The sequence below is a fragment of the Hesperophylax consimilis genome, chromosome 22, assembly GCF_061612785.1.
Source record: "Hesperophylax consimilis isolate HC1 chromosome 22, BYU_Hcon_1.0, whole genome shotgun sequence".
Classification (NCBI taxonomy): domain Eukaryota; kingdom Metazoa; phylum Arthropoda; class Insecta; order Trichoptera; family Limnephilidae; genus Hesperophylax; species Hesperophylax consimilis.
In genome coordinates this window covers 1,676,637-1,704,018 of record NC_142857.1, presented here as the reverse complement: position 1 = coordinate 1,704,018, position 27,382 = coordinate 1,676,637, and the positions used below count along the sequence as shown (strand labels likewise).

Sequence of the window (27,382 nt, the reverse complement as noted above, 5' to 3'; positions counted from 1 at the left end):
AATACAAAAAATATATTCACAATACCTGGACATCGCCAAAGCTTTATATTTTATCATTTTCACGATTTTACCTAAGTATTTATAGCTCATATACGCGAAATAAAACACACATAAAATTTGTATTTTACCATTTATTTTACAGATAATACATTCGTAGATTGTTAGAATGGAACAAATAGTGGAAATAAAAATGTACATATATTATTTACCGCATTGAAAAACTTGAAAATTACATAAGTTACTATGAACGGTACTGCATTTTTGTGTTAAAAATAGGCATAAGGTGTCGTGACTCTAACCTTGTTTTTATTAATCCATCTCGCCTCAAGGGTCCACAAACAACGGCTGAGGCTTCTGTTACAATTTTCACACATCTCTCTGTAGCTTGAGTGTGGCAAGGAAAATTCTTTATCATTGGTAGTATGACATCGTCAATTATCGTGTGATCGGTAATGGCTTGTAAAATTGTCTCGTCACTTACAAATTTGGTTAGTGGTGGCTCGGTTATATTTTCCCACTTTATAACATCAATACAACCAAAATTAACGTCACAATCCTCTTTTAAGTTTATATTTATTGTACTGTATTTATGTTAATTACTGATTTAAACATGAAATAATTGTCAAATAACTCCTACGCCAAGCTCACACTCTTCATTGGAGTAGAAATTCAATAACATATGTTTTTCACTATTACCTATTATTACCCAATTTTATGTACAATGTAACAATGTTATAAGTTAAACAATAAAAAAATAATAAAAAAACCATCTGCCGAAAAATCAAAAACAGGCACTTTGAAGGTACGAATAAAGTCTGATTGCATTTTCATTTGCCGAGCTTTCAATATTCTTCTCAACGCCAACTCTCTTACGTATTTTTGGTTGTCGTTTAACATGGCTAACAATATATTTTCGTGATGCCCAAAAAGCCATTACGCTGGATTACTGGATCAATAATATCTTTAAAATCACTGGGCAAATACCGCGAAAGCACTATTGTTTCGTGTAAATGCTTTGCACCGGAAATACATAATGGTTTGGTCTTAATGTTGAACCACATAGATGCGTATACTGTTAATACAAATGTCGTTAAAGTTACCATATTTTTTTATGGTTTTAGGGTAGAAATGTAAAGCTGAAAAATCCGATTCGCTGTAGTGAGCCACCTGGATTGTACAATTTTACCGGGATTTGTTTTTGATAAATTTTCATTGCAGAATCCGGAGTCAATAGTTTTACAAATTTTCAGTAGATACAGCTGATCTGTACTTAAATCCTGTGTATTTGTCATACTTGGTAAAGAACATTGAATGATTTTAAATTTCACGACAGGAAGTTTTTCACACTTATTCAAAGATTTACCAATAATTCTAGTGAAACTTTGCGGTCCAGTCGTGGTTCCGTCGATGTTCTCAAAGAGATGTCGCAAAATGAGTTCGTTTGCTTGTAATTGACAGAAAATCCACTGTAAAGGCCGTTTGAGATGTGATTCAAGGCGCCGAATAACACCTCCTTTGTACCCCGTATTAACTGCAGTTCCGTCGCATCCAATTGCAACATTTTTTTCCAAAGCAATATCTTTTGAAGACAGTAATGAAATAATTCCATCACTTATTGCTTCAGATTTTGCGGTTTTTAATGAAATGTGTCCCGTGTACTCGCTACCTGGTTCTTTTACTAAACTAACGTGTTCTTCAGTTATTATTTTTCGCCGATGTCCTCCACGCTTAAAGTTTTGTCCTTCCGTCCGTCGAAGTATAAACCAAATTCATTGGAATCGATTACTAACGGCTTACTAGTAAGGGCATTTCTTTTCTTCATTCGAGCTCGACGAATTTCACTCCTATCCACAACGCGAGATGAATCGTTCTGTGAAATTAAACCAACATCTTGTAATACAGCGAAAACAATTGCAGCTCCTGCTCGATCTGAAATACAATATCTGTCTAGTGTTCTGGCAACAACAGGGAAGTCTTTCACCTCATGGTGAGAATTATTTGTTTGTGCTTCACTTTGCATTATTTCTTGAGGAATTGAAGACGAAGCAAATATTTTTGAGAGTCTAAAGTTTAAACTACAAGAAGAAATAGCGTCAGTACCCCGATCTACTAGATAATGTCTAGCGGATCGGAAACTTCGCCAAGATGATACGCGATACACTTCACTCTGTTTGATACGCGTTTGGGGTAGAAGGATTCGTTGCTGTGTGGGAATAGTTTAACTGTTCCTACAGTCCTACTTTATAATTATATTATAAAATAATAATGTAATTATATCATAGGTAATAAATAAACACTCAATTTTTTTTACATATTTATAAGCATTTCTAAGAATCGGGAGAACATTATTGGTGTTTTCAGTGTTTTTATCAAAAATTCAAAGTGATGGCGATGTCGTAATTATAAATAAATATTTTTTATATTTTTTATTTCAGATAAATACATAAGGAAGCACCAATCCCGCATATGCCGAATTCTATATTACGAGAAAAAAAAATCTCCATACTAGACCGCTCCACCTTAATGTACACCTCTATGAAAACAAATGTTCCGACCGCAATTTGAGAAAAAAAATATAATTTTTTATAAAACAAATTTATATGAAACTACAAAAAAGTGAGTTAGCAGTAATATTAATAATACATTTGTAAAATAAAAAGTGTATTTTGTTATGAGGTGAGCTTTTTTTAAACTTATGTTTAATTTCAAAAATATAATATTTAACAATAAAAACTGTTAATTTCTATACCTACATACAAATTGAAAACGTATTTCATCGCCTCAAATTTTTCTGAAATGAAATACGACATTTTGCAAGATGTGTTATTCATACAGGTGTACAAACGTATACGTGTAGTCGTGGGAATCGCTGCTGTTGATATTGTGATAACCACTAATGTTTGTCGGCCCTTGACTTGCCCGCATATGTGTAGAAGTTTATAAATTAGCAGGTAGGTTCGAAGCTGGTAAACTTTTATTCATTTTTTTTTTCTTCTCATTTAGTACCTACCTTTTCAAGTAGGGTGCCTACCTTCTTAGATCCTCAAGTTGGCTGCCTACCTTCCTACGTCCTCAAGTTGGCAACACCGCAGCAAGCAGTTCCAATCATCTCGTTTTACGGGCGATAAAACAAATGCGAACCACGCTGGGTTCCCGCTTTTAGGAAAATACAATGAGTGTTGCCAACGTTACGGCCGAGTCCCGTCGAAATCGGAAGAAAACAGAATAATTCATTCGGTGAAAATTCCAAAAATAGATTATTCCAAATAGGTAGGTAACCTGCCTTTTTATTATGTAGGTACATAAATCAGTTTAATTTTATATTTTTAATAGGTTCGGTAACAACCACAGCTTAATATAGACTCTTTTTATCTGTTTACGCAGGTGGGTATCTTCCCACACATCTATAAATAAGCGGAGAATGATCTTAAACATTTACTTCAACAAATTTGAAAATAATCAGTAGTAGGTAGGTACCGCTCAGGTGCGTATTTGAATACGAGGAAAAACTTTGTGTTGCTAAATCTGACAAACAAAACGTTTGTCCAGGTATTTGACTAGCGGAGGCGGGTTAAAACATAACGACGAAATCCGACACAAAACCAGCGGAGGGGTGACCCTCGCATTTGAATGGGATAGTTTCGTATTTCTTATGGGAATATTATATTATTATGGGAAAAGAATACGAATCGAAAAGCCCGTAAATCTAACGCGCCATTACCTGTCAGAAAATCGTCCGCGCATGCGCGCCCCGCTCCAGTGCTGCCATCGCAGAAAAAAGTTTTATTTTTCCGGCGTAGGGACTAGCAATAATAATAACATAACGTCTGGATTTGCATTCCGCATTGATTTAGTGCCACGTTTATGCGTATAAAAAAATTTAACGCAGAATGCCACGTTAAAAATGCTGGTTCTTTGTGATTCGGACTTTTATTGACAACGCGGGAAGGCAAACGGCGTTTTTTTTTAAATATGTTGTGCATGTTCCTGCAGCCTTCTTGCTAAACATCTCCGCTGTGCTTCTGTTTTCCCGGCAATTATTATTTATTTACACGGATGGGTGCATTTAGAATTGCGAGATCAAGATATCATTTTGTTGGTAGTTAAGCACCCACACAATAATTAACAATTAAAATTAGCACAATGAGATCTGCTGTTACAGTTTTGAGATAGCCGAGAACGACATGCAAATTTGGGCGGAATACGCTCGCGTTCGTGTTTAAAATATTCACAACAATTACAGACCCAATTCACGTACAAATAATAATATTCATGAGGCTTGAAATAAGACGAGAAAAACACATGTTTTCATAATTCCTTGCGGTCTATTCAGACAATCATTAGATAGGTACCCGTTGCTAGTTTTTCTAGTGGTGTACCTGCATCCCATAGAAAAAGCAATTTACTAGCAAGTGCAGTAATTTGCCGCGGTTTGCGAAACTCCAGTTTGGAATTAAAGTTAGGGGGCCACATAGAATGCCGTTGTGGTTTTGAGAGTTGTGGCGAAAGACCGCATATTAGGTAAGTACCTACCTACTATTCTATTTGGCCTCAGGGTAAATTCAGAAGGAATATAAGTAGGTACCTAAGTGCAGTATCAACATCTAGCGGTAGGTACCAGCTATAACTTTTTGAAAGATTAAATTGATGATATAAACCGTTAGGATAATATTTAAACGTTTTCATTATGAAATAGTCACTTTTTTAACTACATCTCCACACAAGAAGCCCTGAGAAAAATAATTTCCCTCTGGGCGTATGTCATCTTTGGAGTGAACACAAACTGTGTGGAGGGTGTTATTAAGTAAAGGAAAGGGAGAAAGTTCTGGAAAGGAAAAAGGTATCGACCGATCAGTGGCTGAGTTGACATCGCGTTTGGGTCCTGCCCAGGCGTAAGTCCTCCGTCACCACATAAGCAACATTTTCCGCTTACTGAGGTGGTAGTAGGAGATTTTAAAATATTCTCAGGTTATTTGTAACGAGGGAATGTTTGTCTTTCTTTTTAATTTAAAAAAAGAGGTGTACAAGAATCCGGAAGTCAGTGTGTCCAGGAGTAACAGACGTACGAATCCATCCCTCCCAATGCGGTGCAAAGCGATGGGTGGAGAGAGTTCGGCTAGAGAGCCCGCCACGCAGTTGGTGGGCAGACTTGGACAAATTTCACCTATACAACTTGCTAATTCACCGAACGTATTAACAATCTTTCCTCTTCCATTTAACAAGGTTTTGATTGTTTTTCCTAATTAGGTACCTACCTACCTTCCTAATAAAAAATTATGAAAATGCTTACGCTTATGATACACGATTACTAACACTAAAAATCTGATATAAGAATACATCAAACGAATCATTTCGTGTGTGTTTAATAATTGAGTCCTATCTACTACCTACAATGAAATCATTAAAACTTTATGGTCTTGCAAGGTTCTTCATCCACGAAGTTCGTTTCATTTCGCTTGTTTATCGCGAATTAACATTTTTAGCATCTAGGTTCAATCTAAGCCAAGTAAGTCAAACTTATCTGGAAACCTTCCTGATTACAATTGTTTTTAAACCAAACGTGGAGACAAATACTTGTGAAAACACATGATACGGGGGATATTTTCATCCAGTACCTACCTACATATACTGTAGAAGTTTAAGTAAAAACAGTGGGTCATTATGACAAGCGGAATATCCAAAAACTGTGACCATTTAATGAGGAATTATATATACATGTGGGTAGTGAGTAAGTACCTGCTGTTACATTTCGGCGTTACGAATAAAACACGCCGTTATAATTAAGACTTTACAGTGAAGTGAGATATGTAATCAAATCGCAAGGCCAATAAATAAATGTCAAATTAAAAAGCCATGTTTTAGAAAAAAAAACGAAATGCAGCAGATACAACTACTGCCATGTCAAAAATATATTGAAGAATAACTAAATAAACTCGGATAGTTAATTATTATATTTATTCATTAGTTGTATTTTAGCCATTTGTACACACAAGTTTACAAATATTTAATATATTATTAATTGCATATATTATACATTGTTACATTTTTAATTTTTTGTTCTGCATTTTTTTTATTAATATGGCTCCTATAATCCATTTTGAATCCATCAATTGTTGTAGACTTTATGGTTTCTGGCAGCGCATTTTAACATTGCATTCTTTGTATATACCTACAATCAGTGGCGGCCAGCTAATATGTGCTCCCGAGCGCCGAACAACCAACAAGACTTCCGACATGGCTAATCACAATACGAAACTCGGTTCGGTTATAATATTTCATTCAAAAGGTACCTACTTATTAAGCGCGCTTAACTTGCAGACCGACTTTGACTTGTGCCTATGTTCGTAGCAGTTCGTTTTCGATTGCGATCCAAAATTTAACTGCTTTGTCGCATATTCTGTGGAACAGTCGAAAGCGTGGGTCCATACCATTACATACTATTCTTTGCAAATAATACCATATCAAGAACGGCGTTCGGAGTTTTACCACCACATCAGAAGGAACGGTTTATTCAGTAGAAAGTTAAACTAAAACGCGTATGTTTGATATTATTGTCGATATCGTTGTTTCAATTTACCATCTGCTATTTTTCAGCGAATGTTACGCTTCTTCGATACAAGCATACAGGATAAAACTTGTCATTAAGAGATGAGTGATGGTCAGATTACTTATTATCAGTTCAGTCAGTACTCGCCGTTGCCAGGCATTGTCTCTTGAATTTAAAACTTTTCTTACTCTGAGAAAGTTTTGAAGTTTAATTGCAGGTTATATCGATCTTGTATATCAATTATTAATAAGGCATATCAATTGCATGTTATACTAATTTATGATTACTTTTGTGTTTGTTCAACGTATAAATTAAGAATGAGTTTGAATGTGGAATACATTAAGAATAATAGGTCGAGTTTTGAAAACAAAGTGATAATAAAAAATGCCGGTCCACCTAAAACCTGAACTGATAATAAAATAAGAGTGCAAATCTGGATCGAAGAAGTTTACTCGATCATTTAACAAAACAATGTATAACAAAGCTTGTAGCTCTGTGCATGTGATCAATTGAATAGTTTATTTTGTTTTACGTGTTTAATTTACGATGTTGATTCAGTTTGGACAGTCAGCGGTGTTACTGATGTAACTCACCTTTCTGAAAAAATCAAAAAACATAATTCTTATCATTTACATTTACAAAAGGTTTTGAGCTTAAAGGTTTTAGGAAAAGTTGACATCAGAATGCAATTGGATTCAGGCTACCGTGCCTAAGGTAAACACCATAATGAGCTATTTAATAAAAATCGATACAGGTCAAATTTCCCAGAACATGATTTCAATGTGACGCTTAAAACGTATGACTTCCTAAATAAAGTTCAGTACCTAAAAGGTAAACTCTGTGCAATTTACGCCCGCGACGATTTTTCAAAAGCTAACGGCGCTTTATCAATTTTACAACTTTTTTATAGTACTTGTTTATTAGAAGACTTTCCCGAGACTGTGAAATTACTAAAACTTTTGTGCACCATTCGTGACCTTTGGAATGACCTCAGTTGAAAGCTAAAGATGTTTCTCAACGTTAAAAAGAATAAAATCTTTTAACACGTTGAGCCAGGACAGACTGAACGCACTATCAGTGTTAAGCATTGATAGAGGTCTTTGCTAAACAAAATGAACAGAGAATAGAACTTCTTTATAAATAGGTATGTACCTTTATTTAATTTATTTTATGACTTAATGTTGTAATCCGGTGAACCCCCACATATTTTGACCACCGGCCGCCACTGCCTACAATAAACTATTTTGTTTATTGTCTTTGTCCTTTTTTGGTAGCCTTATTTAATTGAATGCCATTGTGTTATGCCCGTGAATGTCCTTGTTTTTTTTTGTGTACCTAATAGGTTATTTATTATTTCATGTATAAATATCATGGCCTCAACAGAAAAATTGGTTATGGCAGTGTCTAACTTTCCATCAATAAGGCACAAGAAAGGGGTGAAATTTACTGTTTTTCACCCTTCCATATTCTTCACTTATTCTGTATGACCTTACCAAAATCTGATGTAAAATAAAACAATAGAAATATGTAATACCAATAGAGTGTTAAATCAGCAATATAGCAGACGCCGGTAATTGTACCGTAGATTCCTTGGCAATTATAGATGCGTTAAAGGATTTCACAAAAACCAAATAGCTACATGCTAACAGAAACGTTAACCTCTCGGACCTAAACAAAATAATACCATGTCATCAAAAAGACACTTAATTTCAAATAGATTCGCCATTTTTGAACGTATCACAAAATGAAATACTGTTTTTGAAAGCAAATGAAAGACTCTTTCTGATTTTGTATTTATAAAAATTTTTATCGCCGATAATTGCCGATAGTTCTTATTGTAAACTGTATTTACCACTTCAATAAAAATCACATTTAATTAGAAAAACGTATTGTGAATGTTATTAAAAACTTACCAACCGTCACATAGAGCGCACGCAAAAATATTGCTCCACAAAAATTATCCGAATTTTAGCGTATAATTCAAAAAAAGCAAACAAGATATCAGTAAACGTTTACATGAAGATAAATTACAGTTAAATTCTACGGACTGTGAACTCTCAGTGATTTCATTAAGTGATTTCAAGTGATTTCAAGTGAACAATCTCTACAAAGTGACAGTGACTATTGTCGAAAAAATCCATCAGCTTATTTCATAAAATTTCTCTACCAAGAAATTTCATATTGCACCTATTTCACGATACGTCATAAGCGGCCAATAGTGCAGTGGCGTGAACAGTCACGAAAGCGGCAATCTAGACAGGGGAGATATCTGAACCAAGTGAGTTCGAATCCTACTTACTGTTTCAAAAAGTTTTTTTTTTTCTGTTACTTTAATAATAAATTAGCTAAATAACCTAAACTACTTGAAAATAGATTACAGTGACTACTTAAATAATTGGAACTGAAGGCAATAGAACTAAATTTAACTTAATTAAAGTGACATCTATCGACCAAATCATAAGCACAAATTTAAAAATGTCGAAATCACGTAAAAACACCAGTGCATCTCCTACTCCTCATTCAGCCGAATTACTCGAAGACCTAACACATCGACTAATGTCGCACATAGACACAAAAATAGATGAACTAAAAAACGAACTTTTCAAAAAAATGAACCTTGAAGCAGCAGAAAGACAAAAAACCATAGACTTTCTTTGTAATAAATATGATGAATTAATAGAAAAAATAAACCAATCCATTCTCTCGGAAAAAACAATGATGACAGATATCGAAACATTAAAAAAAACATTAAACGAAAAATGTATTCTACTAAAGAATCTGGAAATACGGGCTGCCGAAAGCGACCATAGAATGCTGGCAGACTCGTTAGAAATATCCGGAGTACCTCTTAAAGCGGATGAATCTATATTGGAAATAGTAAGGTCAATAGCCGAAACAGCGGACATTCAGATCCTTCCGGAAGACATTCTACAGGCCGTCAGACTACATCCAACTACTGCCAAGGCTCAACCAGGGGGACCGTCTGCAGCATCAACGTCAACAAAACAAAGGGACCATCCGAAAATCAAAATTAGATTCAATAATCCTAAATTACGTGAGCTTTTGCTCTCTAAGAAAAGAGAAGTCAAATACAAAACATCCCCAGGGCTACACTCAAAAATCTACATCAGTGAAATCCTGTCACCATATCTAAAGGAACTACTATGGAAAACAAAACAACAAGCCATCACAAAGGGTTATGCATTTGTATGGACCAAAGATGGAAAGGTTATGGCGCGGAAAGCCGAGAAAGATAAAATAATTTATATTAAACACTCCGATGATATAATAAAGATGATCTGAATTTACTATCCCAAAATCGTACACATCCATCCGATAATTTTAATCTTACCATGGCTAAACAATTAAAAATATTACACCAAAACATACGCAGTATCTCAAAAAATTTTGACAATTTCACTGTCGTACTTCAACAATTGGAGACAGAATTTGACGTGATAATTCTCACAGAATGTTGGCTAGATAAAATCTTCACACCAATACAATTACCTAATTATACGGTCACTCACTCCAAAAATATTAAAAATCAAAATGACGGTATTGTAATTTACTGCAAAAAACATCTACATTCAACTTTAACGGAGGTAGATATCACAGACGCAAACGGCTTTGAAATAATCATAAATAATGACATATGTATTTTAGCTATGTATCGATCACCTTCTATAAAAAACATATTTCCCTTTCTGAGGTCCCTGGACAGTCAACTTATCAAAATGAAAAAACAAAAAAATATCTGCTTAATAGGAGATATGAATATAAACATTTTAGAAAATAAAAAACATCCACAAAGTGACGATTACTTAAACCTTTTGTTATTCCATGGACTCTTTAGCACCATAAATGAACCCACAAGAGTCAACTTTAAACAAAATAACCTATTACCCACGCAAACTTGTATTGACCACATTATGTTAAAAACAAAAAGATCATACAAATCCACAATCCATCACTCGACAATTACAGACCACTATACACTTATCCTGGAAATAAACACTACAAACAATTCACAAGAAATACACTCCAAAACCACAAAAACCCACAATACAACTGATATTTTAAAATTAAATGACATACTACTTAATAAAAAATGGGAAGAACTCGTAGAAAATAATAAAATTAATGAAGCATGGTCACTTTTTATAGAATCTATTCAAGACGAATTTAAAAAAAATACCATCACGTCCGAAAAAAGTTCTCCAACTAAACATAAACTTCTAAAACCGTGGATATCAAAAGGACTCATAACAAGTTTCAGTAAAAGAGACAAACTCCACAAACAATGCAAATCTAACCCATATGACATCTATCTCATAAATTTCTATAAACGATATCGAAACTTATGCACACGACTTGCACGTATATCGAAAGAAATATATTATAAAAATAAATTAGATAAATGCAACAAGGACCCCAAAAAAATTTGGCAAATCCTAAAAGAAATATCCCACACATCTTCAAAGAAAAGCGATTCCATAACCGAGATTAAAATAGATAACGAGATTATTAAGACATCAGAACAACCACTAAAAGTATGTAATTTTGTGAATAACTATTTCGCTAACGTCGGCAAGGTATTAGCAAACAGAATCACTACAAATGACGATATCCCAGAATTCTCAAACCACTATACACACACTAGTGTTTCTTCCTTTAAAATTCCATACATTACCCAAATACAAACACTAAAACTTATAAACGAACTAAAAAACACAAACTCTCAGGGTAGCGACAAAATATCACCGATGACACTAAAAATAATAAAGTCAGCACTTCTTATCCCACTTACTATACTTATAAATCGGTCCATTAAAGAAGGAGTGTTCCCAACTATTTTGAAAACGGGCAAAGTAATTCCAATCCACAAAAAAGGAAACAAGGAAGAAATTAATAATTACAGACCAATTACAATTCTAAACACGCTCTCAAAAATTCTCGAGAAACATATCAAAAACCACCTTTTAATTTTTCTTAACAAAAACAATATACTATCACCAAATCAATTTGGATTCAGGGAAAATATGAGTACCTCACATGCCATAGCCTCAGTAACAGACTTCCTCAAAACAAATATAGATCAGGGTAAAAAATGCCTTGGAATATTCCTAGACCTGGCAAAAGCGTTTGACACAATTCACCACCAAAACCTGTTCAATAAACTTAAATATTTCGGAATCACGGGAACAGAACTCAAATTAATTGAAAGCTACATGGAAAATCGCACCCAATATACCTCAATAGAAAACACATGTAGTGACAAGGAACAAGTATCCTACGGAGTACCACAAGGCAGCGTACTTGGCCCAATCCTATTTCTTATTTATATTAACGATCTTTGTCACCTCGAAATAGACGGGGAAATTATAAGCTTTGCTGATGACACTGTGTTACTTTTTAAGGCCACTGACTGGAACACACTAATCACAAAAGCTGAAGTTGGCCTAAATATTACAAAAAAATGGCTTGACTCTAACTTATTAACTTTAAATATAGATAAGACTAAATTCATAACCTTTAGCATAAACTCGAGAGGCCAACCCGCCAAAAACATCTACCTTAAAATACATTCCTGTCACTCAGCGAGCATCCCATGCAATTGTCCTCCAATCACACAAACCGAAAATATAAAATATCTTGGTATATACTTCGACCGATATTTAAAATGGGACAGACATATTGAATCGGTTAAAGGAAAGATAAATAAGTTGATTTACTTTTTCAAAAACGTGAGAAATATACTGAACATATTTGATATTAAGAATATATACCTCGCAATAGCACAATCTATAATGGAATACGGCATTATTGCCTGGGGCTATGCCAGTAAAAAATACATAGACTCACTATTTAAAGCTCAGAAAACCTTAATAAAAGTAATACTTAAAGTACCAATACTAACACCCACTTCAACCATATTTAAACAATTCCCAGTGTTGAAGATTCAAAAACTATATTCAAAACAAATACTTACTTTCCTTTACAAGAACCTAAACACATTTAAAACTTCACAAACTTCTCGCAATACCAGAACAAGACATGCACACCAACTACTAATACCAAAAACCAACACATCCTTTGGACAAAAACACTACAGATTCCAGGCTATAAAACTATTCAATTCACTTCCAACACAATATAAAACATCTAATCTTACAGAATACAAAAAACACATATGGAACTGGCTACAATCCTGTTAATATTTAATTTTTTATATTTCACTTTTTTGGAATAACTATGGAAAAACTACTGTTATAACTATGGAAAAATCGATTTTATATTTTAATTTTTAATGTTTCTCTGTGTAACCAACTCCACTGTATTGTTTTAGAATTATTTAACTTTACAATTGAAAAAGTCCTCCACAACACAGGTGAACTCCTAGCGTGGAGGACAATATACTATACCATTGTTTAACAAATATATTAAAGCATAAATAAAAAAAAAAAAAAAAAAAAAAAAAATATTGCGATTCTCTTTTTTCGTGTTCTCTATTTAAAAGTAATTATAAAAGAAAATTTCTGTCTTTGTAAATATGTTTATATTATAATATAATGTCTGACCAAAATAGAAAAAGAGATAGAGCAAGTTTTAAGAGGACCTGTCATTTGGTGACAAATGTATAGCTACGTGGCCCGTGTGGTTTTAAAGCGTAAATCATACCTATGCGAAACATGTTACTAGACAATAATGGTTGAAAATACTTGCGTAAGTACCTGCAGCAAATATGTACATACACGTGCAATGCTCTTGATGCATTATGATATGACCACATTCATAGATTTTTCATGATGTTTGTGCAATTCCGCCCCATAAGTTCCGCGCACACTTGTGACGACTGATCCCCTAACGATCGTGCGCTCCTGGTAGCGGGACCCTCACAGCCTATATAGCTAACAGTATAACAGAAACAGCTATCGGCCAAAGGCCCCAGGCTCTCCATTCTTCCTTTCCCAATATAAACAATCACCATAAAACGGATCCGTTGTTAATATTATGATAGCGGAGCACGCACTTGAAGAAAAATATCCCCGGTCGATTGTTGTAGGCTGTTATGGCGATATGTTTACAGAGCAAACAGCAAAGTTCGGAGGGGAAAGGGCGCGCTCTCAGGACCGGAGTTGGTATCTACCTAGTTAGACTATAGCAAACGGGGCTGCTTGTGCGAGTTTCCTCTTAGTCCGTAAAGTTAGACAAGGCAATGGCTCCCGTAATACAGGGCGACTTTTGAATCGGAGTGCTACTTAGGTCATCGTGGATATCCGCGTAATATGACTTCTTTTGAAATAGACCTATATGAATTTCACTTTTTTTTTCGGTAATGAATTAAGGAGCATCTTGAAAGCGGAAATTAACGGTACTAAACGCATTAAAAATTTGGTGGTAGGTACTCAAATACACACACGCGGACATATACTTATTTGGTGGTAGGTACTTAAATACACACACGTAGACATATACCTACGTATTTCTCAGAAATTGGATGACATCACAGCATTAATGTACGAAATAGATGACGGTTCTACCTAATCGGGTTTTGGCTCAGTTGTTAGCACAGTTGACTCCAGGTGGAGGAAGGTTCAATCATCAGTCAAACAAAACAAAAAAATAGTTTTAAAAGTAATTTTAAAATAGATGTATTATATTGATTTTTTATTAAATTTCTTGTACATTAGGTACTATCTAATATATATTTAAAACATGTAAAAATAATTATGTGGTGACCAGGGATGGGATAGTGCATGAATACGAAATATATTTGGGGCATTTTTGTATGTTTCTACAAATCCACTTCTTATAGAATGACACAATTTTTCGCTAAAAATATTAAAAATCAAATAAAACTGATCGTAGCTTACTATAAAGTTCTTTTAAGACCTACACGAAAAGCCATATTCTAGATTCGTCTCTGCTCTCACAGAAAAAAACTGCTCTGTATCAATTTGGGGGCATATCCCGGGGTAGGTACCCTCTAAGTACTTCTACCTTTTGTCAGAGATAAATATTAATTCAAAATGGTCGCCAGGTGTCAATGCGTGAGCAGAGAACAGCAAATATCCCTTTGCGCATTGTCGGCGAAGCGGAATAATGTGCTTTAGTGTTTATGCAATATCACTACTCTATGCCTCTTTTTCTTCGGTGTTTATCCTTGTTTATTCAGGTTTCCAAGGTGGTGAGTCGGCCCTCCTCAAAAGGCGGGAACTCATTGAAGAAAGGAATCAAATTTCAAATCAAAACAACCAATGAATGAAGAGGATTCGCGCCATAGAATTCGGCAAAAGATATGTAAGTCTTTCAAAAAAGAATAAAGTTCTTGACGTTTTAAATAAATATGGATATTTTCTTTAGAAGTAATAATAACCAATCTGTTTTATCAGGGAATGATTTAGAGGTTTAGAATTACACATTATATTTCAGATTTGATATATTTTTAGACAATGGAAAATTCAAACAATCGGCCCTTTGTACGAAGGCCAAAAAATAGGCGTAGATTCAATTCATTATTTTTATCAACTACTTAACGTGTTATTCCATCCAAAAACCATTAGTATTGCTAAGCGATAAGATTACCTATCTACAATTCCCACCGTTTAACGTCGAAATCTGATATCATTTGAAGCCATTCAAAAGAAAAGTTAGTAGGTACCTACCTTGATAATTTTAAATGTTACTCTCATATCCTACAATATTTTAAAAAGAAATGCCATATTATTTTTAATCTAGTTAGAAGTTCAGAAAACTTATAAAATAAACGAATAACCTCACTTTTATGTAAGTACCTACAAGCACAGACCCGTGAAAAATCACGGGGTAGTGTGAATTCTTGACACATCATGCATCAGTTTTGAAATTGACAAATAAAATAATTTTCTGTTAAGATATTATACAATAGGTAGGTACTTTATCAGAGGTCTTTGAAATAGAGTTACTGTCATTGAATTACAATAACAGACACATGAAATTAGTATTTTTGAAAATTGCTAAAATATTAAGGAACTAAATATAGGTATAACCAACCCTTGCATCATTTTATCTCAAGCATAAATCCCTTTCAAATGCATTTTATGCAAACGATAATAAAATGATTAATAGACAGTGACAGTATTGTCTATGGACTGCTTTTTATTAAAATCAGCAGGTTGTTTATGGAACAACAAATCGCATGAAACTGGACTATAAATGTCCTACGGTACTAAATCATGTCCTTACTACCTATATAATAAATTGGTCCGCGAAAACATTAATGCCATATAAATATTAATTGATTAATTAATTGACCCATTCAAATAGTGCAACTAAGTTGGTTCATAACTTTATCAGCCCGAAAGGTACAAACCATGTTGTTTCTTATACTAGATGTAAGAGCAATATAAATTACATTCTTGGTAAGCCGTACCTACCTCCTACTCTGTATCCCTTTTTATTTTATGTCTTCATCTCGCTGGCGACAGATATAAAACTATTTACTTATCAAACATAAAATAGATCGACTTCGTGTGGTGTCGTTTTAATTTACACTTATTTCTTTGCTATGTGTGTTCCAATTATGTTCTCTGCGTGCGAACTGTATCTAATTTTCTCTAATAAACAGTGTAAATCTCAAGTGACCTCCCATACCTATAAGTATGGTCCTGTATATTACCTGCCTGTACAGAATATAAATAATATATGTACATTCTAATTCAGCATCACGTTCATTGGTCAGATGCATTGTATTTATATTTTTTTATATTAGTGATTGACAAACCGCTGGATTCAATCTGTTAGTCATAAGTTGATAATAGTTTTTCTAATCTATAGTTGGTAATAAGATCTTTGTAGAAATATATTGTATATTTGTGCAGCGCCCTTGAAGTGATTTTTCACTTGTGTTCGTCAACGGCCTGAAATCCCGTTTTTAAACGGATTACGAATAATTTGAAAAGATTATAAATAAATTAACAATATTTTATCAGTTAGTTTTCTCCGTGTAACTATTCAGATCTGGACACTTGGTTTTAAGCATACATTTCAAGCAACGCAACGTTGTCCATCGCCAGGCACTAGGAGTAGGTGACCACTCTGAGTAGAGATTATGATGGTATTTTAGGTAACCATTAGTGGCAACAATAAAGTGTCGTCATGAAATACAATGACATCTGTGAGGATAAAGTGAAAGCTATTTTTCAATTTATGAAATTCGTAACAATTCATCATTGTTTAGTAGTTGGTCTTGAGGTGTTCAAACCGAGGTTTTTTGGGTCATTGTAAACATGCTGTATACATTCAAGTCGAAGTCAAACGAATCGTTTTTCATTCTTGAATTTACATACGTCAGATTTATGATAGATTACCGTTTTAAATGTAACAGATCGGAACCGTTTATCAGCCAACGGAAAACTCCTACGCCGAACAACGCAGAACCACAAATCATTATTATATCATGCTCTATTGCTCATTTCTGGATTAACTTTGAAACTAACTCGAAGCAGATTACGTTTGATATTTTGCGTACAACCAGGGCTGGCCCTATGCGGGCGCAATTGGAGCAGTCCGCTCCAGGCTCCGAAATTCCAGGGCGCTGATAATATAAATCACCTAAATATTATTGATCACACTCCTACCTATGCGTCTACTGGTTTTGACAAGGGGGCGCCAAAATTGTACTTTTGTCAGGCGCCTTTTGATTTAGGGCCGGCCCTGCACACAACTGGTGTCAAAAGTGATTTGACTAAAAGCTGAAAAACCTTGATCCTGTTACTAAATACTACGAAACCGTCCGTGGCAAAGATAAGTAGTTGGGCGCCCAAACTAAATGAGTTCTTCCAGAGACACAACGGCCGGAGCCAGTGGAAACTATAACATTTCAAATATTGTGTATATATCTCCTCCTTGGCCTTTTACACACGTCTCTTTTGTATCTGCCCTAATTGCATTTTTGATATACGTACCTACCTATTCTCATTTTTTATTCATTACAGCCTCCTTGAAGAAGGCGAGATGATGAAACTAGTTGGCGTTTTGCTATAATGATTGCTATAAATGAACACCAAAGTAACTACACAAAATTACACGGAGAAAAATGATGCTGTAAAAAAAGTGAAGTAAAATGAAAAAAGCAAGTCAATTTCAAATATAAGTTATTCAGAATATATCGAGAACACGTATTCTTTTCCTAATAAATATGATGACGGAACGCGACAATACCTATCAGTATTACGAAGACGGCGTTTTATTAAGTAAAAATTTCATTTATTGTTGTTTATAACATAATTGAGGAGATTCGCAAAGAACAACTGCTCAAATAATATATTTAAAACATAAATAAATATTTTGTTACGTTACTTTGAAAACGTCCTGAAAATCTAAAAGCTTGACTTTATATTATCATCAGAAATGGAAGTAAAAAGGTTAAACGCTTACCGTGATGAAGCGTCGGCGCCTTGCCCTCGAGGAAGTCCTTTTTACAGATGAACTTGTTGTCAGCTAACACGTACAGTTCTTCTCCTGTGCTGAGCTGCTTTCTGCAGACAAGGCAGGTGAAGCAGTTGAGGTGGAACACTATCTCTCGAGCCTTGCGGACCAGCTCTGATGGTGAGATGCCGTCCCCGCAACCCCCGCATTTGGTGCCGTATCGTCTGGAATAACAGGTCATTTGAGGGAGATGACAATAAGAGTAATTGAAGGTGAAAATCTGCTAAGGTTAGTACAGATGCGTACATACTGGACGCGAAATAGAAGTGGTACAGGTATCTCTAGAAGCTGGTAAAGATAGGAGATTGAAGAGTCTCAACTATTTAAGATAATAAAAAGAATGAGATCTTACAGAATGTAAAAACCTGCTGCTAACTTTGATATCTACAGATACTGGAATAGAGTAAGATTGAGACGCTAGAGAAGTCTGGTAACGGGCAGGGAATAACGGCCTCTTCTAATATGATATCAAAGTAAGGAGGATAGTGAGGATATCTAAAACAGAAGACATTGTAATTTTGAAGCTGGTGCTAACGTTCCTTCAGATGTAGAATCTTGAGATGGAATTAGAATGACACATTTGTTGGAATCACACGTTTCTACGCGTGTTTATATATATGTATAGGACAGTTACCTGAAGAAGTCGTTCCTGCAGAAGAGCTTGGCTTCCCTGGAGAAGCACTTGTCGGTGAGGGGCTCGCGGCAGTCCACGCAGCGCACGCAGGCCGCGTGCCACGCGCGCTCCAGCACCTTCAGCAGGAACTTGTCCAGGATGGGCTTGTCGCAGCCCGCGCACGCCATCACCGTGCCGCCCGCCGCCGCCTCGCCTCGCCCTGGACACGTTACATAAACAGTTTAATGGCAAATCGAGGACAACTATGGCCACCTGGGGCATGTTCTTAAATGATCTGTCATCTGTCTGCCTACAACGTATCTTGAACACGCCTCTCGTCAAACTGAGAACTTGGACTTGGGGAACCTCATGGAACACCGACCGTGAGAGGAGAGCCTGGTTCGCCTGTCCATAAATAATTACACAGCGTAACTTGTTTATAAATAAACAGTTTTTTTAAGAATTAAATAAATAAAAGCTAAACTTAAAATTAAAATGGAGTTCAACTTTTTGCTTGACAACAATAACAGAATATGTCATTGAAACTGAAGATAATACTAGTAAATTTAAACGAAACATGAAACAGAAAAAGAAAGAACTGAACAAAAAAGTAAAAATATAACAGTCTCGACTGGGAATCGAACCAAGGCTCTCTGTCTTACCGGGACAATGTCTTTAACCACTCGACAAAGATGGCTGCAAAAATATGGGAAAAATTAGTTGCAAGGTAATATTGTTAATTCTGAATTTGAAATATAAAATCGACCAAAATGACGTAGGTAAAAGTGGTCGAATGATAGAGAACCTGGATTCGATTCCCAGTTGAAACCGTAATCTTTTTGTTTTCTGTGTCTTGTTCTGTTTCATATTTCGTTAAAATTCATTAGTATCTATTATATTCTTCTTTAATGATACATTACATTGATGGGGGTATACATAACCTTTAAAAGTGATTAAAGAAAAGCAGTGCCAATAAAAAATTGAATAAGAATTGTGTTTATTTATTACTTTACTAATTTTTAAAAATGCTCAAAATTGGACTCAATTATTTTGAACCAACGTTAGGAATTTATAGTAAATAGTGTTAAATAATAATTTTATAATGTTAACCTAAATAAAATTAACTAATCAAACACACTCATTCGTGTGTGGCTATCAAACCAATTTGATGCTGTGACAGTGAACTGTTGAAGCAAAAGGTCACGACGTTTCACAACAAATGATAAAACATAGTACTTCATCGGGCTCTCTACTAAATTAATTAATAATTCATTCCATATAACAAACAAACGTAATTTATTTGTATTTCGAATTTTACTGTCATCTTAAATGGTTTGGTTTATATTTCTGCTTTCACAGTCAAGTAGTCTACTGCTCCTGGGCAGTAATAACTCTTATTAGGTTAGATCGAATCATTTTGGTTATCGTTTAAAGCATATGAAAAGAATTTTGAAGTTTTCGCCAACTGAAGATAATAGCGAAGTAAATTTACGTCAATGAGTAAAATTAGTCGCACTCAACCACGTAAAACCTGACACCAGATCTCACAGATCTTAAAAATAGTCAGTCCCTAAAATGAAGGGATGCCAAATCTTTCGTATAGGATATCATATTATTACACATGGATTTGAAAAATACGAGTATTGACAGGAATATGAGCTCTATTTCAGAAACATGTCAGATCTATAATTAGTATTAAAAAATACGCTATCCGTGTCTGTCTGTCTGCTTAGTTCTTTTAAACCACGCAATTGATTTTGATAGTGTTTTCACTATCATTTAGAAAAATTCTTCCGAAAGGTTTACATATATAATACATGCATATTATATTTATAGAAAGTAGAGATAAATTGATGTTTTGTGATCTAGTCGTAAAATAAATATTTTTGGACGCATACATTGCTGGCGTTGGTTAAACCTTATGATATACCTATATAAAAATAATGTACTACGGAATTGTAAATTTTAAAAAGACCTACAGAAATATCTGTATATGTAACGGGGTATATGTCTATTTCTTAAAGAAAACTCCCAGCAACGCTGGGTACCAAAGATATTAGAAGAACGAGATGTGCTATATGCGCAGTTCGTACTGAGTGGAATTGTTTTGCCGAGTGTCGCCGGTTTTGTTCACCAATACTACTGCACACCTTCGCTTGCGCTAAGGTATCCGCACTAATACATAGAACAGATTTCTGTGCGTACACGTCCCAATACCGTTCAAAGTACCCTAATTAGGTAGTACTCCGGCTACGGTCCGGCGGCCAACATAGCATATCTCGTTCTTCTAATATCTTTGCTGGGTACACGTCAACTGGTAAATATATATGTTAATAAAAATTCAGTCTGCGTATGTTTGTGCTCAAAAAACTCGAAAAGTAGTCAACCGATATCGCTGAAAATTTCAAAGTTTGTTTTCAATGGTGCCAGAAGTGTTTGAAGAGTGGTTTGATTGGTAGAAGAATTCACTGGAATGAGATACGGAGTTGAATTAAAGTCGATGTAATGTAGTTATGGTTAACTGTAACATTGCGGTATACAGTAGTGTATGGTGGAAGTCGAAGACGCCCGAGAAAGACATTAGCAATAGCGAAGCATTGAGGGGTCACTAGTAATATATAACTCAATCATACCGCCACATTTCAATTACTGCTCTAAGTATTGTTCTTCTTTTTGCAATGAAGAGAAAATTTAAGACAATGCAAATACTGCAAAATAAAGCAATTAGAATAATACTTAACCGCAATATCTGTGAACGGAAAAAATATATTTATTATTAATTAACGCCCTTTTTCGGTGCTTTTACATATGAAGATTAAGAAATATACATTATTTAATAATAATAATGATAACATGACATTTATATAGCGAAGTTTAGTGTCATTTCACTTCAAGTGCGCTTAACTACTCGTATAACAAACTTTAAAAAAAAATCATAATTCAATATTAGTGGTTCTTAAAATTATTCCTACAGTGTGCCTTACCCAATACAGATCTAATATTATAACATTTAATGCACTGTTTATACAAAGTGATGACAAAACTAAGAATAACAATAACAGCAGGACAGGACAAAACACGAATATTAAAACTAAAACATAATATAAAACAGGAGGCAGTTTGAGCTCAGAAATGAGAATTTTCTGAGCAGACACTTTAAAAAGGACAGACACTTTATTGTAAATAACTGAATTGCTTCATTAACAACATTTTATATTTGTTTAAAGATAAATTGAAGATGTCCACTGACTTGGTATAATTGTTTCCCTCCATTAGTTTTCTGGGCAAAGAGAAATACATATGGTAGTTAGTCCCAGAATTTCTGCACTGAAATAAATCCTGACTTCTAGTATTACATTGTGTAATATATATGTTATATATGTATGTTAAAGGAGCTAAATTTTGTGACAGCGAAGCAAACAAATATATTTAAATGTATTTATTTTTATACATAAGGTTAACATACGGATGGTGTCTAAGAAAATTAAATGAAAAATATATTACAATAACGAGATACACGGACACGGGACGAGAAATGCAAAGCAAATTAGATTGCCCACAGGGAAGAAATCAAGCACCCAGATATGGTGATGAACCAAGCCATCCAACTTTACAACAAAATACCGAATTAAATTACTGAGACTGAAAATATGATTAACTTTAAAAATGAATTAGGTAAGTTTGTCTTATAATAAGGAAGTTGAGTCCATTTTTTTTATTTTTTTTTATCAATGTTCGCATTCAAACTTAAATACTGGTATTTTTTTTTTTTTTTTAAAGTTTGTTTTCATAGTTAAATTAATTCTCAAAGTTTAAATTTTATTAAGCCCGCCAAAACGAGCGGAATCCGAGCGGTAACAGGCGGGGTGTAGTGTGACGTCATTAGAACTGTGAAAACCACGTCGCTTAAGCATTATGTATGGAAAAAAATTTAATTCTTCAACAAGGAATTCCAGTAATTTTTTTACCAATGTTAACCGTCTATTATAATTGATGTTATTAAAAAAAAAAAGAAAATTGATTAAGATTTCATAGTTAAATTAATATTTTAAGTTAGAATATTTGCTTTTCACGCCCGATACGGTACTTGTACGGTATCGCCGTCGCTACTTGTTGACGTTCCCCGCGCGAATTCAGGACCACCGCGCAGAAAAGTAAAGACCAAAAGTAAAATAACGGTTTACAGCCCAGTTCACTGTGAGACTTTTCTGAGCGGCCGGCGGCCTGAAGTGTATCACATGCTTTGTGACATGTATAATAATAAAAACATCTAAGTTATGCAATAAACAACATATTATTATAAAGCACTATACGAATATGTATCTTTAGAAATCCATTTCATATAATAATAATAACAAATACGTACATATATTTGACAAACCCAAATAAACCTTTGGCCTATACACCTCTCTCATCTAAATCGACCATCTCTCATGTAATAGAAAGAGATGCACCATAGGTGTTCCGTTGTACGTACAAGTCACGACACATGTGACGACAGAATTCTTTCGACCAATCGTGGAGCGTATACAGTATATTGCTATTGAATGCTTTTTCAAGAACGTTTAACTAATTGTAAGAATAATAATATAGAAATATATTTATATATTTAGAATCGATATTTTTTGATCTACATGAACATATTTTTTATAAGTCAAAATATTTTTCACTCAACTTCCTTATTACAATTCATTAAATCTGCTCTCCGCATGATCTGTCTAATTACTCGGAGAAAAGCTTTGAATATAGGTACAGAAGCACCAGCATCTCCACTAGACACCTACTGAGGCACTCTTCATTTCTCGTGGCATATTTACTTACCTATACAAAAGAATGCCACCATGGTCCGACAAGAACAACACTTTTAAAAAGATTATTATAACTACATTACAGAAGTCACAGCATTATCCTAGTTGACTTCTCTGGTGAACACCAAGCACTCAAATGTATGCATACACCTTTTCCATTCTTTCTGATTTTATTTCCTTTGTCAATTGTTATAAAAGAAACAAAACCATAAGTATGTTAACCCTCAGTCGTTTGTTCTTCACACCTATTTACATTTGTCATAATAAACTACCGAGAAAGAACCCAAAGAAACTGGCTAATCGACCCTTGGGTAGAGGGGATAGATAAATTGCCTTGTGTCTTGTTTGATGCCTTTTTGAAGAGAATTTGTGGTCAGAAGAGAATGTATAAGTCTGGACAGGTTGGTAGTTAGGTACCAGCTGCCTTCTGTGAATTTATTGGTAAGTGTGTCCTGTACCTAACCTACCTGGAGGATTAGTTCGAATCTAAGAACTTTGTATTTAATTCCCTCTTTAAAAAAATATTTATAACATTACGAGAGATGGATGAGCTGACAGGGATATTAAAAGACAAATGAGAAAACTCCACGAACTAGCAGTCCATAGTGGAGTGCTAGTACACGCCCTGATGCTTGGAATGGAACTGAACTGTCGTAAAGTAGAATAAAGTTTTAAAATTAGTATTTATTTTTTTAAGCAGGTTTTTTTAATACTAAGGATATTTCACCACTTTTATTATCTTACAAAAAAAATGTTTGTGTGTGCATTGACTCAACTTTATATTCGCTTATGTTTGTGTGTTCATTGACTCGACTTTATATTCGCTTATGTTTGTGTATTCATTGACTCAACTTTACATTCCCTTATGTTTGTGTGTGCATTGACTCAACTTTACATTCGCTCATGTTTGTGTGTGCATTGATTCAACTTTACATTCCCTTATGTTTGTGTGTGCATTGACTCAACTTTACATTCGCTCATGTTTGTGTGTGCATTGATTCAACTTTACATTCGCTTATTTATTAGAGAGACGTATAAATGTGAATTAGGCAAGGAGTGTGTGCCAAGACCGAGTTTGGCCGTCCGTCCTCTCTGTCTACTTTAATGTGTATCTTCCTTCATACATATAGTTTTTTAATCTGATAAATTTGTGTGTAGGGTTTTTTTCGTAATTTTTCACAGGTTTAAGCCAATAGGTAAAAAAGCAATAATTACATTATTATTATTTATTCTCAAATTAAGTTCATAGAGTTAAGACCTGGAAACGTAGGTACCTATGGATTAATTATTATTTTTTGGTAAACTAATGTTTAAGACAAGATTTTTTATGCAAAAATCTCCTGGCGTCATGTATCTTTTATCAGGAGATTTTTCAATGTGGATGAGTGTTTCAGGATAATAATTATTGCTTATTAAAATAATTGTTACCTATGGATTACGTAGCTATTTGTACCTATGTTTATTACATCGATTTCAGTCCAGAATTGCCTTGAGTACATTTCACAAGACAACGCAACAGAAGTTGTTACGTCATTTACTCGCGATCATAACGTTACAAAGCATTTAATTACTCATTTATCTTCCGCCAGAGGTCTACATTAAATATTTCATTATTGTTTTCGAAACTATGCTCAAAATTACTGCAGTGACCTTGTCGTTAGTTCCTTCTACCTATGCAAAAGACGCAAACTTTGTCAACTTTGTTTTATGCAATTTTATAAGACACAAAAAAATGTTTACTGAAACAAAAGCCGCTTAAAACAGAATGATACTCATTAACCGCTAACTCATTAACTGTCCCCAACCGTCTGAAGTCAGTGAGACTATGGCATCCCGAATTGGGGAATGTTATAAGGCTGAAGGTAGTAGGGAGGAGAAAGAGATGGGGAAGTGAAAGGTGAGGAAGTACCTGGCTATTCAAATCTGGTCACTAAACACGGCCAATTTCAAGCAACGTTTTATTTCTGAATGATGGTCTAACACCAAGGCGATACTGAGAGTATTTTATACTATGGACTGTGGCGCAAATATACAATATATTATTTTATATGAGTAAATTGTATCCCTGGCGCACGCCGGGATTTAAACCCGTGACCTTCGGTTTGCTAGTCCTTATTGCGAGATTGATCCGTAGACCATGGAGGCCTTCGATTTAATTTGATTTAAAACTGCTTATTTCGGTTGTGACACTGTCTGTCTGAACTCTAGAACTATTGCTTTGAATTTAAGTGTCATTTTCAAAATTAGAAGCGATACCTACTACATAGAACCTAGGTACCATAGTTTTATATTTTTACAGAAAATTATTTTAAATGCCGTTTTCAAAATCGAAACTGATTTGTTGAGAATTCAAAATATCCATAATTTTTCGAGGGTTGCGCAAGTTAGACATAAGTGAAGATGTACATCCTCAAATTACAAGTATTTTTTCAAAACATTGAATTAAGTGCATAGGCAAAAAATTATGTGTTATTAATGAAACAAAAACAAAAACTTTTTAAAGTGGTGTCGTGTTTTAAAAGCCAAAATCAATGTCTTTTTTGTGGTTTCCATTCCAAAAATAATCTCGTATGCATTGCATTAATTCGATTAAAAGCATTTTTACATTTTTCATTATTTAATTGTCACGAAGTGAAGACGGAATACAACTAAATAATAGTTGTTATTATGTAGCAAAACTAGAATGATCATGAAGTGTCTATTAGCAGCCCATAAAAACAGATATAATAAGCGCCCTTGAGGTGTTGTTTTTACTAAATACATAACATTGTCGATCCTTATTAATTTATGTCACGTTTCAAACAAAAATCTATGAATAAACGTCATCATTTATATGTGTACCTAATACATTATAAGGTACTTACCTACCTGTATTACATAGGTACTTACCTAGTACCTAATGCAACCTTGTCTTTAAAAACTTAACAAAGTCATCAGTAATTATGCACTTGAATATTAGAAGTATAAATAAGAACTACGATGAAATATTATTCACTCTCTGGACGGGTTGTTTCACAGAATATGAACAATTCAACAAATTTCAAAGTTAAATTTTAAAATTCTGTGAAAGTTCTGTTTAATTTCTATTATTATTATTTCATCGTAGGACGGTTATTTCACCCTACACGGAGAAAGATGATCCTGTAAAAAATGTGTTACCTTGCCAATTTTCATTTGAAACATTAGTCAATCCGAATATATCGAGAACACTTGTTCTTTTCCTAATAAATATCATGACGTAATGCGATAATATCAGTATTTTTGTGAACACAGAGATTTGATGAATTGTTCAAAGTCTGTGGAAGGTTCTATTCAAGTTCTATTATTTTATAATTACTGTTCAGTTGCTTCACATAACTGAAATCACAACAGAACTTGAATAGAACCTTCACAGAACTTTAAAAACAACTTTGAAATTTGACGAATCGTTCAAATTCTGTGAAACAACCCGTCTTTAGTCTTTTTAAACTGAACTTGACTGTATAGTTTTAATGAGGCTCATCACATTTTTTAAAAATTAGATAAAACACAACGGTTACGGAATTTTACATGTATTACCACGAAAACACGCATTAACAATAATATCACAAACTTTATTTATTGTTATATAGGTACCTACTTATTTGTTTACTATTAAAAAAATACAAATAGATACCTACCTAGGTACTGTAAAATAAATCAATGTAAATAATATATTGATTTTAATACCTACAGGTATCTACCTACTTACACGCGGATAATTGATTGATATCAAATGGAATTCAATTACTCAAGTACCTGTATATATATTTTTAATTGTAGGTATGTTTTTAACTTTAAATTAACAAAGGAATCATGTCAAACGAATTTAAAAGAAAAAATTATTACAATTACGAGATTCACAGACACGGGACGATAAACAGAAAACTTCTGATTAGATAGTAGGTTCTCATTAAATAGTAC

The 27,382-nt window shown here is 34.2% G+C and overlaps 1 protein-coding gene across 3 annotated transcripts in view; it reads right to left on the bottom strand.

Annotated features, from left to right (window-relative positions):
- Lim1 (LIM homeobox 1) overlaps nt 1-27,382 on the bottom strand; it is a 137,687-nt gene that overhangs the window by 94,542 nt on the left and 15,763 nt on the right. For all 3 annotated transcript variants that reach the window (XM_089644946.1, XM_089644947.1, XM_089644949.1), the window contains exons 2-3: nt 18,654-18,852; nt 17,969-18,183 (exon numbers count right to left, since the gene is read on the bottom strand). In XM_089644946.1, coding sequence (XP_089501072.1) covers nt 17,969-18,183; nt 18,654-18,820 — 382 coding nt within the window. In that variant the 5' untranslated portion in view covers nt 18,821-18,852. The remainder of the gene's footprint in view (nt 1-17,968; nt 18,184-18,653; nt 18,853-27,382) is intronic.